Source organism: Fukomys damarensis, unplaced genomic scaffold, assembly GCF_012274545.1.
Source record: "Fukomys damarensis isolate Sample0158 unplaced genomic scaffold, DMR_v1.0_HiC HiC_scaffold_36, whole genome shotgun sequence".
NCBI classification, from domain to species: Eukaryota; Metazoa; Chordata; class Mammalia; order Rodentia; family Bathyergidae; genus Fukomys; species Fukomys damarensis.
Window position 1 is genome coordinate 19409897 of NW_022900948.1, and position 21950 is coordinate 19431846.

General features: G+C 36.7%; 1 protein-coding gene across 4 annotated transcripts in view; it reads left to right on the forward strand.

Moving 5' to 3' along the window:
- Nucleotides 1-21950, forward strand: part of Plppr1 (phospholipid phosphatase related 1) — a 309420-nt gene that overhangs the window by 259810 nt on the left and 27660 nt on the right. For all 4 annotated transcript variants that reach the window (XM_010614350.2, XM_010614348.2, XM_033759180.1 and 1 more), the window contains one exon: nt 19245-19377. In XM_010614350.2, the coding sequence (XP_010612652.1) occupies nt 19245-19377 (133 nt within the window). The remainder of the gene's footprint in view (nt 1-19244; nt 19378-21950) is intronic.

Sequence of the window (21950 nt, forward strand, 5' to 3'; positions counted from 1 at the left end):
TTACATGTACATGTTACACTACGGTTTGTTCTTCTGTTCTGTTTTCTTTCTTTATTTCTTTCCCCTTCTCTCCCCACTCCCAGTTCCCATTTTTCATTCCTGTTGACATTACTTGTCTTAGCTCATGCTGTAGCCTATAATATTTCCATTAAGTGGGCTTAGTTTCCTGGACATGGCATATCTTTCTTCTTATTTCTCCTTCCACCCCTTCCCCTTCACCCTTGTTCCCTTGGACCACTTCCCTATTGCAAGAGATCCATCTTCTTGTTCCTTTCTAGTAATCCTTTATTTTCACTTTTCCTCATTCAAATGAGAGATACCATATGGTATTTAAGCTTGTGTGTCTGATTTATTTCACTCAATATTATATTTTCCAGGTACATCATTCATTGTTGGGATCATGTACCTTTACATGGCAAGTCTTGATTCTCATTTTTTTCCCCTTACCTCTGCCCTCCCTTCACCCCCTCCTCCTCTCCCCATCTACAAACACTTTATTTTCATCTTTTCATTCTCTCACATTTTTTTCTTTTCCCTTTTTGTTCTTCCCCTACGTATCACACCTTCCCTACACCTTTAGCTAAAATCATTTCTTTATCCAATAATCCTTTGATGAGTTTACAGGCTGCTTTCAGGATTTAGCTATTACAAATTGTGCTGCTATGAACGTTGGTATGCATGTATTGCTATAGTATGATGATTTCAGCCCTCTGGAGAAGATATCTAGCAGTGGGTTAGCTGGATCATATGGAATTTTTAATTTCAGTTCTTTGAGACATCACCGTAATTGTGGTACTAGTTTGCATTCCCAGCAATAATGAAGGAGGATTTTTTGTTTTGTTTTGTTTTCACTGAAGACACACCAGCAATGGTTATTACTTGATTTCTTAGTGATTACCATTCTTTCCAGAGTGAGATGAAATCTTAGTGTTGTTTTAACTTGCAGTTTTAATGGGCAGAACATTTCTGGATTTCTTCCTCTATGAAGTGTCTATTCATTTCTCTTGCTCATTTCTTGACTAGGACTTTAATTTTGGTGATTTAATTTTTTTTAGTTCTTTGTTTATTCTAGATATTAACCTTATGTCTGAGGAGTAGATGGCAATTATTTTTTTTTATTCTGTAGGTTGTCTCTTCACTCTACTGATTGATTCTTTTGCTATACAGATTTTTAGTCTGAAATAATCTCCTTTGTTGATTCTTGCTGCTAATCTTTTGTGATTAAGTTCTGTTTAGAAAATCCTTTCCTAAATGAAAAAATGGAAATAATGTTTGTATATGGGGAGGGTAGGAGCAGGTGAAGGGATGGCAGGGACAAGGGGAAAAAATGAGAACCAATCCTGTCATGTAAAGGTACAAGATCCCAATGATGAATGTAACTGTACTGTATATCTAAAATGTACCAATAAACTCAATGAGGAAAAAAAAAAGAAAATCCTTTCCTTCAACAGAAAAATTGTATATGATATTGTGGGTAAAATCTTCTTTCCTTGTATAAGAGAATCTCACCATCTCTTAGTTTTCTGCCTCTGTTGCCCTAGAATAAGATGATATGTTTTGACTAATTCATTAGTCAACATTGACCTCTGATTGGCGAATTACATCTATTCTCAGAGAACTATTATTGCCTGAGGAAATCATGCTATAATTTCCAACTGCAGGGACTTTGGTAATTTGCCATGTACATCATGGGACTTTAGAAACTACTCCTACAGAGTTGTTGCTACACAATATGTTGACTCCTGTAGGGCATGTAATTTTAAGACAGGGTGATTCCTGTATCCTCTGATGTGCATATAGTTTCCATGTGACTAAACTGTACTGTTCCACTAGATTGTCCCTGCAAAGACATGTCCTAAAAAGGAATAAGTAATGCTGCCCTGTGATTCCTCCCAAGGACACTAGTACCCAATGTAGCCTATGCTTGTCTGTGGGTCTGAATGTTTAATCTAGACTTGGAAAATACTATGGGTTATATTTACTGCAAGTGTAATCCCAAATTTATAATTATAAAAAGACCAGAAGCCAGGTGTGCTGGTGGATCCCATCTGTAATCTTAGCTACTCAGAAGGTTGAGGCCAACTTGGGTAACTTACTCAGACTCTGTCTCAAAATTAAGAAATAAGGAGGGCTGGGGATATAGCAGAGTGCTTCGTAGGTACAACTTCCAGTACCACACACACAGAAAGACTAGAAATAAAGTAAAAATTTTCAGCTACTAATACTGTTGTCCTGCTAATTTTTATGCATTTCTATTCAAATCCCATATTAGTTTAAATTATCTTAGAATCAAGAGGTATATTTTAAAATGATTTGTATTTGGCATTTCTTCTGGCAATTACTAATCACTAAACTTTAATAAGACTTGAATATATATTATATACAGACACAATTACCTTACAATGAATGTGGTCATTATGTATATCAAAAGTGTACCAATTTATTAAAGTTAATTATCATTAAAATTAATTTAAAAATTCTAATGAATACAAGCACATCTAGTCAAATCTCAAAAATAGAAAAAATGGAATATTGCAAATACAAAACGATAGGTCTTCCATCATTCTGAGATTTTCAGCAGTTCCTTCTTCTGTAGCTCACATACTAAGATTTTTAGCAGAAACACTTCCCTAAGCTACATATTCTGATCCTATCTCTACCATTGATACACTTTCCCCAAATGGCACAAATGAAATTGGGGTCAAATTCTCCAATGGAAAGCCAAGGGGATCCAGTCAATGGACAGCACAGAATCATAACAGTGGGATGTTTGTCCCCTGTGCTCAGTTAGAAAACTCGGGTTCAGCTTTTTCTTTTCCCTTTGCTTCTCTGGCTGAAAGAATATGATTGATAATGCTGATAAGCACTCTCCTGGAATATGTGCTAAGGAATACCACAAAAATGGTGATGGGGAAAGTTTGTGGTCCAGTTCCCTTCATATTTTAGTTGAGGATATTGAGACTCAACTTAATTAAGTGTCCGCCAAAGGTTCCAACTAGTTTTGTGTACAATTGGACAGGCAGCCACCTATTTGGTTCCACTTTTTTCCCCTCCCATATGGGGGCATTACTAGGAACCAGGTGTTCCCTTCATATTTTAGTTGAGGATATTGAGACTCAACTTAATTAAGTGTCCGCCAAAGGTTCTAACTAGTTTTGTGTACAATTGGACAGGCAGCCACCTATTTGGTTCCACTTTTTTCCCCTCCCAGATGGGCATTACTAGGAACCAGAGCTGATGACAGCTGCAGGGCTAATGGCAAAGAGCACTGCAGTCTCTAAACTCTGTAGATGATATTTGATCTTCCCTTGAACATAAAAATAAGTGAACAATAGCAGGATAGAAAGCCAAACTCTTCTAAAGCTCAGGCAAACCTCCAGTCAGAAGGAGCACTATTTCCTGGTCCTCCACCCTAGTGAGGGATGGCTTATAGAAAAGCATCCCTGGCTGGGTCCGTTGATCACAGAGCCCTGGTACCAACCACAGCACACGCCTCTGCTCCAGAGTGTGCACCTTCCTTGTCCTCATCATGCGATCATCTTTCAGAGGCTGGGTCTGCCAAGAGGTGGGGACCCGAGTCCTGCCTCTGCACCCAGGAATTGGGTGACCTCTGGTTAATCATGTTCTCTCTGTGGGTTGTTTCCCCAGCTTAACATAACAGAAGGCATCATGTTAAATAATTTCTTCCAGATTTCAGATTCCTTGAGAAATCAAAAGGCTTCGCATGTTAGATTCCTACCTCCCAAGTCATGGCTTTCTTTCTTGACTTGTTCTGCACTTCTGTGTTCAGTCAAGTGTGTCACAGAAGTGCACATTTTAAAAATTCTTCCTTAACATGATTTCCTATTCTTTCTGGGGTGTAATGAAAACAGGACTCCTTTTAGGTGATTTTTAAGATACTAATAAGATTCTAAGATTCAAAAAAGGAGCTCAAGATGGTGTTGCTTTTCATTTTCTGTGCATCCCCAAGTACATTAACAATGCTAGAACCTAGCACGGTGCCCAGTTATATGTCTCTGTGGATGTACATTAGCAACCCTATTCACAACTGTATGGACACAGGAAAGACATGAGAGAAAAGATTCTGCTGCTGAAACTGTCATTTCCTATTTTTCCTTTTGTGCTCTGCTGTCAGAAAATATGAGCATCATAATGAAACAAGGCCACATGGGACACACTGCAAGTGCTGAGGCTGCTGCTGTCCCAAATCTCTAGGTAATAATGTTAGAGCATGAAAGATTTACTGTGTCCGGAACTGTGTTAGCCAAAAGTGGTGGGAAGGGAAGAGGGGGTGAAGAGAGGGCAGGGACAAGGGGAAAGAATTAGAGCCAAGACCTGTCATGTAGAGGTACAAGATCCCAACATTGAATGTAACTGTACTGTATCCCTAAAATGTACCAATAAACTCAATGAGAGAAAAAAAATGGTGGCCTCAAAACAAAGAAATCTGCAGGGTATGTGCTAACTACCTGCAAAGCTTGGATGGCTACTGCCTTGGGCCTTCTGAATGAACTCACACACTCAGAGTAAAAGAGAGAAAGCCTGTTTGGATAAGAGGATTTGCTCAGCAGAGAATCTGATTTACTCTTATTTTATCTCAAACCCACCGGCACAAGGCATGAGAAAACAGCTATTAAACTTTTCTCTTGACCTCGTAATGAAGTGATGGGGCAGTCTTTAGCATTGAAGCAGCAAAACATTTGACTCTCAGCCCAAGAGAATTGAAAAAGCTCACAGTTTGCATGCAAGAATGGACATATGCATACACAAGACTCATCTGGAACTTCCTGGGAAACAAAAAGACAGCTCAGTTTGACTGAAAGACTCAAACTAGAGGAAATTGTGAATCTTCATTTGAATGTTTCTAGGCTGTAGACTCTTATAGAGCATTGCAGATCACAAAGTGGACTCAATAAGGCAAGGCTGTTGGCAGGCTGAAGAGAGACACAGCTGCTAAAGTAAAAGAGTTGTAAGGCTTGCATTCCCTCGTAATTAGGCTTTTCCAGGCTCAGAACAATCTTGTATATTGAGATTTTGTAAACATTTTTTAATTCACACATTTTTTTCTTTTGTGTCTTATCACACGATTTCCTCCAATAATAACAAGTTACTATGACTGTACTTTCTCTTTTACTAATATACTCAAGATTTACAATTTACTCTTTTTCCCCCTGAGAAATGCTAATAGATTTTGCTCTTAATTTTTATGGAATTTTTAAAAAATGAAATTTAAAAAAGCCATTCCCTCATTTTCTGCCCATACTGGGTTCCGCATTTCCTTTAGAGATTTTTTCCCTTATACTATTTCACAGAAGGGCATTCTTTCTACCTTCAATATGTCTCTTCTAATATTTATAATCCAATTATTATATTAAAGAGATTGATTATTCTTCTTCAAAGATTTTTATGGAATTTTTAAAAAATGAAATTTAAAAAAGCCATTCCCTCATTTTCTGCCCATACTGGGTTCCGCATTTCCTTTAGAGATTTTTTCCCTTATACTATTTCACAGAAGGGCATTCTTTCTACCTTCAATATGTCTCTTCTAATATTTATAATCCAATTATTATATTAAAGAGATTGATTATTCTTCTTCAAAGAGTATTATTTGCCTAAAAATAGGTGATGGTCAATTTGGTGATTACAATTCATTGTACTTTTTCCTGAGAATAGTGTTTTAGCTAATTTTTTTGAAATTCCATTTCTTGTGTATTTACTGTACAGAAAAAATGCTACCATAAAAGAACACTATGCTTTTGAAATGTACGGTACTACCTTGGGTGTTATATTTTATAGCTACTGTCAAATAAAGATAGATAAATAAGTGGATGTGGCCTCTCAAAGTGCAAGCAAAATCCCAGATACTGAATGGTTTTCAAAATGTCTGCATGCAAATTGTCTCTGTGGATGTACATTAGCAACCCTATTCACAACTGTATGGACACAGGAAAGACATGAGAGAAAAGATTCTGCTGCTGAAACTGTCATTTCCTATTTTTCCTTTTGTGCTCTGCTGTCAGAAAATATGAGCATCATAATGAAACAAGGCCACATGGGACACACTGCAAGTGCTGAGGCTGCTGCTGTCCCAAATCTCTAGGTAATAATGTTAGAGCATGAAAGATTTACTGTGTCCGGAACTGTGTTAGCCAAAAGTGGTGGGAAGGGAAGAGGGGGTGAAGAGAGGGCAGGGACAAGGGGAAAGAATTAGAGCCAAGACCTGTCATGTAGAGGTACAAGATCCCAACATTGAATGTAACTGTACTGTATCCCTAAAATGTACCAATAAACTCAATGAGAGAAAAAAAATGGTGGCCTCAAAACAAAGAAATCTGCAGGGTATGTGCTAACTACCTGCAAAGCTTGGATGGCTACTGCCTTGGGCCTTCTGAATGAACTCACACACTGAGAGTAAAAGAGAGAAAGCCTGTTTGGATAAGAGGATTTGCTCAGCAGAGAATCTGATTTACTCTTATTTTATCTCAAACCCACCGGCACAAGGCATGAGAAAACAGCTATTAAACTTTTCTCTTGACCTCGTAATGAAGTGATGGGGCAGTCTTTAGCATTGAAGCAGCAAAACATTTGACTCTCAGCCCAAGAGAATTGAAAAAGCTCACAGTTTGCATGCAAGAATGGACATATGCATACACAAGACTCATCTGGAACTTCCTGGGAAACAAAAAGACAGCTCAGTTTGACTGAAAGACTCAAACTAGAGGAAATTGTGAATCTTCATTTGAATGTTTCTAGGCTGTAGACTCTTATAGAGCATTGCAGATCACAAAGTGGACTCAATAAGGCAAGGCTGTTGGCAGGCTGAAGAGAGACACAGCTGCTAAAGTAAAAGAGTTGTAAGGCTTGCATTCCCTCGTAATTAGGCTTTTCCAGGCTCAGAACAATCTTGTATATTGAGATTTTGTAAACATTTTTTAATTCACACATTTTTTTCTTTTGTGTCTTATCACACGATTTCCTCCAATAATAACAAGTTACTATGGCTGTACTTTCTCTTTTACTAATATACTCAAGATTTACAATTTACTCTTTTTCCCCCTGAGAAATGCTAATAGATTTTGCTCTTAATTTTTATGGAATTTTTAAAAAATGAAATTTAAAAAAGCCATTCCCTCATTTTCTGCCCATACTGGGTTCCGCATTTCCTTTAGAGATTTTTTCCCTTATACTATTTCACAGAAGGGCATTCTTTCTACCTTCAATATGTCTCTTCTAATATTTATAATCCAATTATTATATTAAAGAGATTGATTATTCTTCTTCAAAGAGTATTATTTGCCTAAAAATAGGTGATGGTCAATTTGGTGATTTCAATTCATTGTACTTTTTCCTGAGAATAGTGTTTTAGCTAATTTTTTTGAAATTCCATTTCTTGTGTATTTACTGTACAGAAAAAATGCTACCATAAAAGAACACTATGCTTTTGAAATGTACGGTACTACCTTGGGTGTTATATTTTATAGCTACTGTCAAATAAAGATAGATAAATAAGTGGATGTGGCCTCTCAAAGTGCAAGCAAAATCCCAGATACTGAATGGTTTTCAAAATGCCTGCATGCAAATGGCCTCCTTGTTTTTAAGCCTTGAGATTAAAAGGGTTACAAAGTGTTCTGAATATAAGTGCATCATTTATGTCTATTCATGAAAAAGCAGAAATAAAGAAATGTTGGGCCAACCAAAGCTCAGCCACTGAAGGAATCAGAAGCTCTCTGAAGATCTGGGGTTGTCAATTACACACATAAGGAAAAATCAAAGCTAAGCACCAGTAGTAATGGCTGCTTACAGAATCTATATATTTTTTTAATGTTTCTGGATCACATTTTTTTATAAATGTATGACAAAATCTCATTTTTCTTGCCTGCTTACAACTATAGAAGCCTCCCAAGGAGAAGACTGGAAGCATCTAAAAGTCCAACACACAGAACTCTGAAGCCAGTTAGACACTAACGTTGCAGGGTGCACAGAGAACTCACTCCTCTTCCTCACACTGCCAGATGTAGCCAGAGAGTGGGTAAAGTCTAACCACCAGCCTCTGCTGTCCTGTAAGGCAAAGTGACAGCGATATCAGCAGATGTGATGACTCTGGAGTGGTTTGCTTCTATTTGGCTCTCAGAGAAGGATACTTGGGAAGGTCAAGTCACATGCGATTATACAACTGCATGGTGGCTGAAGTAAACTGGCAAGAAATCATGGAAGTTCTGGAGATTTTAGCTGACTGAACAGAGATTGAAATGCAATTATGAGATTTTAGTTTCCCTTCACAAGTATCTCTTGTCAGTTTCTGTGATTTCTTGATAGCAGCCATTCTTTGTGGGGTGAGGTGGAATCTCAGTGTTGTTTTCATCTGCATCTCTCGAATGACCAGTGATGTGGAACATTTTTTCATATATTTTCTTGCTGCTTTCACTTCTTTGTATGAGAAATGTCTGTTCATTTCGGACGGCCTCCTTGTTTTTAAGCCTTGAGATTAAAAGGGTTACAAAGTGTTCTGAATATAAGTGCATCATTTATGTCTATTCATGAAAAAGCAGAAATAAAGAAATGTTGGGCCAACCAAAGCTCAGCCACTGAAGGAATCAGAAGCTCTCTGAAGATCTGGGGTTGTCAATTACACACATAAGGAAAAATCAAAGCTAAGCACCAGTAGTAATGGCTGCTTACAGAATCTATATATTTTTTTAATGTTTCTGGATCACATTTTTTTATAAATGTATGACAAAATCTCATTTTTCTTGCCTGCTTACAACTATAGAAGCCTCCCAAGGAGAAGACTGGAAGCATCTAAAAGTCCAACACACAGAACTCTGAAGCCAGTTAGACACTAACGTTGCAGGGTGCACAGAGAACTCACTCCTCTTCCTCACACTGCCAGATGTAGCCAGAGAGTGGGTAAAGTCTAACCACCAGCCTCTGCTGTCCTGTAAGGCAAAGTGACAGCGATATCAGCAGATGTGATGACTCTGGAGTGGTTTGCTTCTATTTGGCTCTCAGAGAAGGATACTTGGGAAGGTCAAGTCACATGCGATTATACAACTGCATGGTGGCTGAAGTAAACTGGCAAGAAATCATGGAAGTTCTGGAGATTTTAGCTGACTGAACAGAGATTGAAATGCAATTATGAGATTTTAGTTTCCCTTCACAAGTATCTCTTGTCAGTTTCTAACATAAAGGCAAAGATGTTGCCCCCACCACAAAATAAAACATCACGGTAAGGATCTTCTAGTTAAACTTCTTTACTTAAAAGATGAGAAAACAAGGCTCAGAGTCAACTGGTTGAAGATCAAACAGCTGATTAGGAGGAGAGCTATGCTAGAATTATACCATGCTTCTTTATACCAGGATGATTTCTTTCTTCTATTTCAACATATATTCTATGCGTCAAGTGAAGAAAGAAAACATTCTTTGAACATTTACTGATGCTTTTACATACAGTTTTTAATACTGTCAACAGCTTTCTGAAACAGTCATCACTGTCAGGTTCAAATCATGAAAAAACGAAGAAAATTTGAGGTGCTTCAGCCCAAGAGAATTGAAAAAGCTCACAGTTTGCATGCAAGAATGGACATATGCATACACAAGACTCATCTGGAACTTCCTGGGAAACAAAAAGACAGCTCAGTTTGACTGAAAGACTCAAACTAGAGGAAATTGTGAATCTTCATTTGAATGTTTCTAGGCTGTAGACTCTTATAGAGCATTGCAGATCACAAAGTGGACTCAATAAGGCAAGGCTGTTGGCAGGCTGAAGAGAGACACAGCTGCTAAAGTAAAAGAGTTGTAAGGCTTGCATTCCCTCGTAATTAGGCTTTTCCAGGCTCAGAACAATCTTGTATATTGAGACTTTGTAAACATTTTTTAATTCACACATTTTTTTCTTTTGTGTCTTATCACACGATTTCCTCCAATAATAACAAGTTACTATGGCTGTACTTTCTCTTTTACTAATATACTCAAGCTTTACAATTTACTCTTTTTCCCCCTGAGAAATGCTAATAGATTTTGCTCTTAATTTTTATGGAATTTTTAAAAAATGAAATTTAAAAAAGCCATTCCCTCATTTTCTGCCCATACTGGGTTCCGCATTTCCTTTAGAGATTTTTTCCCTTATACTATTTCACAGAAGGGCATTCTTTCTACCTTCAATATGTCTCTTCTAATATTTATAATCCAATTATTATATTAAAGAGATTGATTATTCTTCTTCAAAGAGTATTATTTGCCTAAAAATAGGTGATGGTCAATTTGGTGATTACAATTCATTGTACTTTTTCCTGAGAATAGTGTTTTAGCTAATTTTTTTGAAATTCCATTTCTTGTGTATTTACTGTACAGAAAAAATGCTACCATAAAAGAACACTATGCTTTTGAAATGTACGGTACTGCCTTGGGTGTTATATTTTATAGCTACTGTCAAATAAAGATAGATAAATAAGTGGATGTGGCCTCTCAAAGTGCAAGCAAAATCCCAGATACTGAATGGTTTTCAAAATGTCTGCATGCAAATGGCCTCCTTGTTTTTAAGCCTTGAGATTAAAAGGGTTACAAAGTGTTCTGAATATAAGTGCATCATTTATGTCTATTCATGAAAAAGCAGAAATAAAGAAATGTTGGGCCAACCAAAGCTCAGCCACTGAAGGAATCAGAAGCTCTCTGAAGATCTGGGGTTGTCAATTACACACATAAGGAAAAATCAAAGCTAAGCACCAGTAGTAATGGCTGCTTACAGAATCTATATATTTTTTTAATGTTTCTGGATCACATTTTTTTATAAATGTATGACAAAATCTCATTTTTCTTGCCTGCTTACAACTATAGAAGCCTCCCAAGGAGAAGACTGGAAGCATCTAAAAGTCCAACACACAGAACTCTGAAGCCAGTTAGACACTAACGTTGCAGGGTGCACAGAGAACTCACTCCTCTTCCTCACACTGCCAGATGTAGCCAGAGAGTGGGTAAAGTCTAACCACCAGCCTCTGCTGTCCTGTAAGGCAAAGTGACAGCGATATCAGCAGATGTGATGACTCTGGAGTGGTTTGCTTCTATTTGGCTCTCAGAGAAGGATACTTGGGAAGGTCAAGTCACATGCGATTATACAACTGCATGGTGGCTGAAGTAAACTGGCAAGAAATCATGGAAGTTCTGGAGATTTTAGCTGACTGAACAGAGATTGAAATGCAATTATGAGATTTTAGTTTCCCTTCACAAGTATCTCTTGTCAGTTTCTAACATAAAGGCAAAGATGTTGCCCCCACCACAAAATAAAACATCACGGTAAGGATCTTCTAGTTAAACTTCTTTACTTAAAAGATGAGAAAACAAGGCTCAGAGTCAACTGGTTGAAGATCAAACAGCTGATTAGGAGGAGAGCTATGCTAGAATTATACCATGCTTCTTTATACCAGGATGATTTCTTTCTTCTATTTCAACATATATTCTATGCGTCAAGTGAAGAAAGAAAACATTCTTTGAACATTTACTGATGCTTTTACATACAGTTTTTAATTCTGTCAACAGCTTTCTGAAACAGTCATCACTGTCAGGTTCAAATCATGAAAAAACGAAGAAAATTTGAGGTGCAAGAAAGTTCAACTATTTGCCCAACTCACATCAGAATATGAGAAAGCTGGAATTTCAACTCTATAATCCACATTCAGGAAACAGCAACAGTTCTGGTATTACCAAGTGTCGGAGCCACACATAAGGTGTATAATATAGAAATGTGTATTTTAGTAATTCCAGATGCCCTTTTCCATGGCAGCAATATATAATAGGCAGTGAAATCTCTTTACAATACAAAATTATAATATATCTTCTAGTGAGTAACTAGGGGTTTTTTCTATGGATTGTTTATGTTTTAAAATCTAAAGACTATTCCCTAGGTTTTTCATGTAAGTCAGTTATCAGTTGTCATGTGTTTTGTAAAACATTTGTAAAGGGGAGGAGTAAAGCAAGATATCAGAATAGAACTTTCCAGTAATCACTTCCCCAAAATATTGATTTGAACAACTATACACAGATGCGTGCATGTGCACACACACACACACATACACACACATGCACACACCCCTTCACAAACGCTAATGAAACCTGGTTTTAACACAGTAATGAAGACACTTTGAAGAGAGTGGAAAAGACAGTTTTATATTACCTGTATCATCCTTCTGCCAACTCCAGGCTGCACAACATGGAGAGAGATGAGTAAGGAGTAGATTTTGCCTTGGACTCTAAATGCTGGGCTTGCCAACGTAATACCTGGAACTAACCAGGCCTCCATTGCCCCAGACTCCAGGCCAGTACTCATGGCCTAAGTCTCCAGATTCACGCTAGCCCCAAAGTGTTAGGCTTACAAAGCAAGCAATCTCCAGTCTGTACTGCCATCAGCCCAACTGCAGTGGCTTCAATATCCTCAGTGGCAGGCAGCCCACAGCTTCTTCAAGCTTCAGGGGTACCCCATGGCCACATCAACTGTAGTGGTCCAAGGCTTCAAAACCATTTCAGAACACTTGCTCAGAATCTCTGGGTGGGCTGACTGTAGAAAGGCTTCCCCAGGAAAATCCAAACTTTGAGAATTTGAATAATGTCCCATTTCCTCAAATATGCAGAAATTGACACACAGGATATAAAACAGTCATGGAAATGTGACATCATGAAAGGGACAAAATCAACTATCAGAGAACAACCTTAACAGAATGGAAATGTATCAACTTCCTGACAAATTATTAAACATAAGTTGTTAATGAAAGATCTAGGACCATATGTCTTCACTAATGTAAAGAGGAATTAATACTAATTGTTCAAACTACTCTCAATCCCTGAAGAACGTGGAATACTTGTCAGCTTATTAGCATTATTACTCTGCTACCAAAACAAAAGATGGTGCATAAAAAGAAAGCTTCAGGCCAGTGTCTCTGATAAATATATGAGGTGCAAAATCCTTCAACAAAATGTTAGCAAACTGAACTCAGCAGCACATTAAAAGGTCATTGTATTAGTTAGCTTTCCCATTGCTGGACAAAGTACCCAACACACACAATTTAAAGAAGGAGAGATGTGTATGGGTCCAGAGATTCAGGCCATGTTTAGCTGATTCTAAGGCAAAACAGCATGGCAGAAGAAATGGCGTTCAACTAATGACAGCCTAGAAGGAGACAGAAGTGAGGAGCCAAGGACAAGAATGCGCACTTCCGTGTCACACCCTAGTGATCCATGTCTTCTGACCAGTCTCTGTCTTCTAACAGCACATTCAGCTACTCACCTCATCCACGGGCAAATCTACTGATGAGTGTAGCCCTTCTATGATCCAATGAACTTTCAAACATATGAGGCTTTTAGGGGATGTTCTAGACATAAATCATAACAGTCATTCACCATGATAAAGTAAGATTCATGACAGGGATACAAAGATGGCTTAACATAACCGTATCCATAAACATGATATAGCACATTAGTAGAGTAAAAGACAAAAATCATGTGATTTTTAACAGATGCAAAGAAAGCATTTAAAATTCTACATTCTTTCATTATAAAAATTTTAACAAATTAGATAAGAATTAACATACTTCAACACAATAAGGGGCTTATATGATGAATTCATAGCTAGCATCATATTAAGTAGGGAAAAGCTGAAAGACTTTAATATGCAAAGGAAGACAATGTCACCCAGTTTCATCATTTTCATTCAACATATACTGGAAGTCCTAACTACAACAAAAAGAAATAAAATATCCAAACTAGAAGTTGGATTTTATATGTAGAAAGCCTTAATGATGCCACCAAAAACCATTAGAACTCCATAAATAAATTCCATAAAGTTAGGATATAAAATCAACATATGAAAAGCATTTAGCTTGTCTATACACTAATTGTAAGCTATCTAAAAAAAATCATGAAAATATTATTTATAATAGCTGCAAAAACTTAATTTAGCAATAAAATTAACCAAGAAGATGAAAAATTACATTAAATGGAAAGATATCCCATATTTATGGACCAGATGAATCAGTATTGTAACATATCTATACTACCCAAATTTGAAGATTCAGTCAATACCTTTGATATAGTTACTGAGACTATATATCCTGTGAAATGGAGAATAAAATAATACTTATGTATGGTTAGGGAAATGAATGCCCAAGACACTCACTCATTAGGATACCATACCAATGACATTATTAAAGAAACAGAAAGCAATAATACAATTTATGTGGAACCAACAGAGTAAAAAGACAACCTACAGAATGGTAGAAAATATTTTCAAACTGTACATCTGATAAGGGCTTAATATCTAAAGCATATAGGGAACTCAAAAGCCAGACAATAACTTAATTAAAAGAGGAGAAAGGACTTAAGTAAATATATCTCAAAAGAACACTTACAAATGGCTAACACCTATATGAAAAAAATGTTTAGTATCATTAGACATCAGAGAAATTTGAGCTATCACAGAAATAATATAGCACCTCACATCTGTTAGGATAGTTATTATCAAAAAGACAAAATATAGGTGTGGCAAGAATGTGGAAAGTAGGGAAACTTATGCAGTGGTAATGGTAACATAAGTCAGTACAGTCATTATGGAAAAATTGTTTGACAGTTCCTAAAAATCAATTAAACATAGAACTACCATATAATCCAACAACCCCACCTTGGCTACATATCCAAAGGAGATGAAATCAGAATGTCAAAGAGATATCTGTACTCTCGTTTTTGTTGTACCACAATAGTCAAGATATGGAATCATCCTAAATGCCCAACAACAGATGAATGGATAAAAAATGTAGTAAATATAAACAATATAATACTATTCAAATTTTTAAAAATCAGGAAGCCCTGTCTTTGATGTCAGTATGGTTGAACCTGAAGGAAATTATGTTACATGACATCAAGCCAGCCACAGAAAGACAAATGCCACATGATCTCACTTGTGTGAAATCTACAAAAGTTGAACTAGTGGAAAGAGAGTAGAATTATGGTTTCCAGGGGCTAGGTTGGTGAGGGTGGAGCACTGGAGGAGATGTTGCTCAAAGGATACAAAATTTCAGTTAAATAGGAAGAATATATCCAAGAAATCCATTGTATAATATAGTAACTATAATAATATTCTTGACAAAAGCTAAAAGAGTGGATGTTTAATATTCTTACAACCAAAATGCTAGCTGTTGGGTGCTGTGTACTCTAATTACCTAGATTTAGTCATTCTACTCTAATATATATTTAAACATCATTTTGTATATAATAAATTCATGTTTATTTTGTGAGTTTAAAAAATGAAATAATTTAAAAATAATTTTGTGAAGAATATAGTCTAAAAATGATGTGCTTTGTTTTGTTTATTTGCCTTTTTGGTTTTCATATGTGAAATGTAACTTTATCAAGTTACAATAGTTGCTCTCATTACTTAACATATCTCTACTATTATCTAAAAGTTATATGTCACTTAATATAATAAAAAATGCACCAATGGAATTTATTTGCCGTTCATTCATTGCCAGAGCTCCATTGGCCTTGACCACTTCTCTCCAGAGAATACTCTCATTTGCCATGATTGATTCAGTGTTTGTTAGCCAATGATCAGAAAGGCCAAATCAGGCAAGACCGCCAGGCCTGAACACATGGAGACTCCCACGTGCCCCAGCTGCTCTCTTAGAAGTAATGATAGATTGAGGCGGAGTGGTGTGGTGGAAGTACAGATGGAGGAACCCAGACATTGCCAAAACCAGTCACAAATCTGCCACTATGAGCAAAATGTCATCCAAAGTGGTTATGAGCTTGGCAGAGAGGTGCAGAAGCCCTTTACCTTCATAATCTTCCATTCTGCAAGCAGAATTAGGCCCTGTATGAGTCTATAAAATTGATTCAATGAGATTAAAAAATAGCATCTTATGTATGTTTAGGAAAATGAACATCCATGAAGGGTGTCAGGATGTGAGTTAGACTTTCATCATCCAACTGTATGTCTGTCAGTTTTCACTAAAATCCAGGAATAGCTAACTATATTTTAATTTTTTTGTTTGTCTTTGTTTTTTTTTTTTTTTTTTTTTTTTTTTTTTTTTTTTTTTTTTTTTTTTTTTTGGTACCGGGGACTGAACTCAGGACCTTGAGCTTGCTAGGCAGACAGCACCACTGAGCTAAATCCCCAGGCCCCACTATCTTTCAATTATAAAATCATCCCTTTCCTCCTCTCTTTATTCCTTGTGCAGACATTATCACATAGTATATACTCTGCTTTGCCATGCATTAGATATATAAATTAGAATACACTCTTACTCTAATTATTTTCTTTTATGTTCTATACCTCATTTTTATTTGACTGTTGACAGACAGTATAGTCTTTGTCTCAATTAGAACTTTTGGCCTGAAAGTCTTAGAACATTACAGATTTATCTGATCCCTGTCCCTTTTGCTTTGTTTAGCCTGATGCACCTTTAAGTGATCTTGCTTATATCTGTATATACGTGTGTATGCAGGCACACGTGCACGCACACACACACACACACACACACACACACACACACTGATGTGTTTTAATGTGGATAGGTTGGCTGTCAGTGTTTTTACTCTCTAGCCTGTTTTTTGCTACCTGGTGTGCATAGTGCAAAGCCTCACTGAATGGAGGATTCCAGAATTTCCACACCTCCTTTCCTATAGAACAGTGGTAGCAAACCTATGACACATATACCTCAGTGGGCTGTTATCACTGAAAGCCCTAGAAGGTTCACCATCACTGCTGTAGAGTAAGACTGGGGTTTTTGAAATAGCTAAGGCAAGTGATGCTTTCATTGCTTATTTATTCTCCTAGGTTTGTAAGTCTCCATTCCATTTCCTTGGTTAATTTTCTAATCATAAGTAATTTCATGATATTTCCAAAGGGAAAAAAATAACTTTTTCCTACTATTTTACACAGTGACAATACAACACTTGTGACAGAAGATTTGTGTGGGGGGAAAGGAGGTATTCCCCGCATACCAAACAGTGCTCTAACAGACACCAACTGTGTGTCCTACAATTTAACTCAATTCTGACACTCTCTACCTGAAGAGAGCATCACATCTCATGAGTTGCGGGCTCAGTTTCACAGGACCATCCCCTCACTTCAGATGCCACTCACAAGCAATACATTGTGACCTATGCTACTGACTTTAAATCCAGGCTCCCATGACTGTCTTGTCTGGTTCAACTGATTTGCTAGGGTAGTTCATGGAACGGATTGTACAGAGAAGACAGCAAAAGAGTAGAAAAGTTAAATAGTGTGTCCAAAGTCAGTAAGCCAAAAATCTAGTAAAAAAGGCAAAGACAAAGTAAAAAACAAAAACAAAAAAATGTCTGCAGTGTTCTTCATTTTAACTGCATTAGTACACTTCATTTCACTGCACTAGTACAGAAAAGTGACTGAAAAAAAATTGAATTTTTATAGAGTAGAAAAGTTAAATAGTGTGTCCAAAGTCAGTAAGCCAAAAATCTAGTAAAAAAGGCAAAAACAAAGTAAAAAGCAAAAACATAAAACTGTCTGCAGTGTTCTTCATTTTAACTGCACTAGTACACTTCGTTTCACTACACTAGTACAGAAAAGTGACTGAAAAAAAATTTGAATTTTTGCTTAATATTGAGGAGACCAAAAGCAAAACAGTTTAAACACAGTATGTTAACCACTGTAAGACTTATTTGGTGTTAAAGTGTGAAACAGAATGTTGTAGTGGAAACAGAGCCATTAGCAACAGTCTAGAGTTTCCCTGGACACCATCTGGATGCATGTAGCCAAGTCTGAAACCCTGAGTTTTCCTTAACTATAAAGTGAATTGGAAAACACTGAAAAAATTCTAGTTTTGAAACTTTATATTTCCAATTACCTGTGTGCCTTTTATGATATTATCATTTTTATTCATATAAAGAGATATTCCATAACAAAAGAGAAATCTAAAGTATGGGCATTCTTAAAACATTGGCAAATTTTCTCTAAAATTACTGGTCTATGGATAGCAAAGAAAAATCATCTATAAAATCACATTTTTGGTAGAAATGTTGAAAGTGAGATGAGGAAGATAAAAAGCTGGTGTGTAACATGGTTGAAAGAATAGAGCCGGGAACACAATTGCCCCAGATACCAGTACCAGGGCCCCAGTGTGCTGTACCTATAATTTGGAGGGTAAATTAATGAGGTGTTCTGAACCTTCATTCCTTACCAGTAGAGTGACCTTAATTATACCTGCATTTAGGATCTTGTGACCAAGTCACTTGTGAGTAAGTCACAAAGGGCCTGTCAACCAGTGTCAATAGATAATGGTAGTTATTAGCGCTTTCTTCTTTATTGATGAGTCTTACTCTTCAGTTTTAGCAGTGTCATTATTTGTTAACATTTGCCTCATGTCAGTTACTGTGTTAAGTGGGAATATGCTGTGCTGGGTGCTGTAAGGACAATTTAAGGGTAGAAGTGCGGATTTTGACGTCAAGGAGCTTACAGTCCTGTAAGGGCACCATGATTTAAGAGCTAATAGAAATTAAGATACCAAGAGGTAAGTGCCATAAAAAACAGACATCAGCCATTTCAACATAGTAGAAATGTATCTCAGGCAAACATAAATAAGGATTTATAATGTGTGAACAATGATTCTTTGCTATATAATAAAGAACTGCTGCATCGGAGTGTATATATAACTGTTGAACACATTGGCTCATCTGAATCATTCCTCATCATTGTAATTCATATTTTGAATTTAAAAATTACATCTCAGTGTGAAACTTGTCATAAACTTGGTTACAATCCATTTATGTTTTATGCGGCCTTATAATTTGATGTTATGCCCTCGCTGTATCTGAAGTTATTTATCTCATTCTTTGAGGAACTAAATTCAAACTACTAACTCTCCATCTCTCCACCATATCGTTTTAAAGGAGTTTAAGTTCTGAGAAGTTACTTTTTTTTCTTTTATTGAGTTTATTGGTACATTTTAGGTACACAGTACAGTTACATTTATTATTGGGATCTTGTACCCTTAACATGACAGGTCTTGGTTCCCATTTTTTCCCCTTGTCCCTGCCCTCCCTTCAGCCCCTTCTCCCCTCCCCATTTACAAACACTTTATTTCCATTTTTTAATTTTCTCATATATTTTCTTTTCCCTTATTCCCTTTCCCCTACCCTTCCCACTTTCCCTACACCTTTTTTTAAAAACACCATTCTTTAATCACACAATTCTGCAGCTTGACATTTCTTAAACATTCCTTTCTCAGATTTTTATTGGTGAGATATCCATGTATTTTATAAAGTCTACACGGGAATCCCTGATTGCTGAAGAGAAAACCATTCTGACTGGAGAATGCTGTTACCTGAACCCCTTACTGAGAAGAATCATCAGGTTCATAGGTGAGTACAAGAAATTGATGAACTAGGCCTTGGTGTATGTATAGGTAAAACTCATTAAATGTGGTGAGCACATTTGATAAAATAAACTATGGAACTTTCAACTTAAAAGCAATGGCTGCTTCAAGGATTTTCTAGGAAGGTCAGAAATTGAATCTAATCCTAGTGCCAAGTCAAATTTCAAATCCTTAAAATAAAGTGATGCTAATTAAATTGTCTTAGAAATGATTTCAACTTTTTCAGGCATGGTGGTACATGCCTGTACTCCTAGCACTTAGGAGGCCAAGGCAGGAGAATTGCCATGAGTTTGAGGCCACCCTAGGCTACATAGTAGGTTCAAGGCCAATCTGAACTGCCTACTGACTCCCTGTCTCAAAAAAACCTAAACAAAAAAGAAAGATCGCTTCTTGGCCTTTTGGTGGGTCAAGTATAAAAAGCCAAAAAATTTTTCAATTTTCAATTTTCCCCTATACAACATTTGTCTGAGCTTCTCTGTGGGCATATATTTTAACATTGAGTGACTATTGACATATATGTTTTAGCTGGGTCAGGCAAGGTGCAGTTGAATACATTTAGAACTGAGGGCCAGGAATACAGCATGCTCTCAAACTGTTTGGTAATTATTCATCTTTTTTCTTGTTGTAGGAAAGGGTTAAATTTCCTAAACTTGTGAATAAATTCCCACATCAAAATCAAGCATACAGTAATGGCTCTGACTGGAATAAGGATGAGGGAAGTGATACAGTGGAAGCCTAAGTAAATTTAATAGAAATGAAGCCTTAACATTAAAATAGTCCTAGGAATTTACTAATGATATTTGCAGAATAAACATTTCTGCAGATTATGGAAGGCTGCAGTCGGCTCTTTTGTTATACCCTCATCAATGGTGTGATGTCACTATTATCTATTCAAATTATGATTCCTTTCAAAGATGTCCAGAGTCAGATCGCTCCCCACCAGAATGGTTAGATAATGATTCATTAAGAAGAGAGGAACGATGTGTTTATTATAAGAAGTGCTGATTATATATTTACATACATACACACACACACTTTATATACACTGATTTCATCCACTTGATACCTTGGAAGGCATTTTATAGGTCTAATTGTACAGATTAGGAATCTGATAGAAAATGGAGTAAAGTAACTTTCATAAGGAGTACTGTGTATACGGATATACACACATACATGCTGTGATTCAAGGAAGAAGATTGTATAACCACCATGTGATCTGCTTCCTCTGCATGTACTTTAACAAATGATTCAAAGCAGAAGGTTATTAGAGTAAAATTAAATGGGAATTTCTTTAAAAGTCACTTATTTTTCTTTGGCAAAGATAAATCATACCTCTTTGTGATTCACCCTAGTTGAAATATGGTCCAACAAATAGAAATTGTAACTGCTATTTGTTATTTATGCAGGCCTCTAGGCTTCGACAGAGCAAGTCTTTGTTTGTTGAAGGATGTCAAAAGTCCTTACCATCAGAGAACAAGCCCTGCAGAAGGCCTTTTCTAGTATATGAAATTCACATTTGAGAAACCACAAGGAGCTGAGGCATTATTTCATCACCATCACTGTGAACGTAGAAATGTGTTACACTGGAAGATCATCAGTTTTTTACCTTCATAAGTACTAGTCCATGTGGGTCTATTATAAGCTAATAGAGACCAGGATATTGAAAACATAAGCCAGACACATTCAAATAGATCAGTCAGAGTTTGGCATTGTAAGGAAGGGATGATAAAGTAAAGACATAGCCAGAAGATAACATATAAATCCTGGACAACTGGAGGGAACCGCAGTAAAAGGAAAGAGGGATTGAAGAGTTAAAAAGTATTTGCTTCATGTTTTCCCTCTTCTGTTTTATGAAACAAGAATCCAGCCTTGCTCAGGTAGAAAAACTGGGAGATACTTTAAGCCATCTAGGAACTAATTAGAAATGCAAATTCTTAGTCCTTACCACATACTCATGGATCAGAAAATCTGGGGATTGATCCTGATAATGTGTTTTAGCGCAACATCCAGGCAACTGTGATGCAGGCTAAAGTTTGAAAAGCACTAGTTTGGACCATTAATGCTTTTGGCCTTTTTAATTGAGCTCCCAATGTATTGTCTTGCATCTTAGTTTCATTCATTCCAACCCACAAAAATCTTCCTGAAACAACAATATGAATGAGTTATTTCTCTACCTAAAACCTTTCAATGGATTCCTAGTGTCCTTAACAGCCTATAGAGTTCTTCACAGAGATCCTTTCTCCGTATGTCTCCAATCTTGTCTCCCTCCAGGCTAAATTGCTTCACGAATCTTTAGAAAGATGGTGTGATCCATTGCTTTGATTCCTATTTATGTGCTGCTCTTTCTCCCTAAATATCCCACTGCTATCACCTTACCATAAAATCTGTCAAAATCTTACTCATCTGAAACAATGGTATTTAAACATCACTATTTACTTATCCAGAAACCTAGCTACCTTGACTTTCAGGACCCCACTGAGTCTTGCACCTACCTTTCTTGTCCTAGTCACATCAGTATAATTACTTAAATCTGTTACTTCTAATAATGGGAAATTCCTT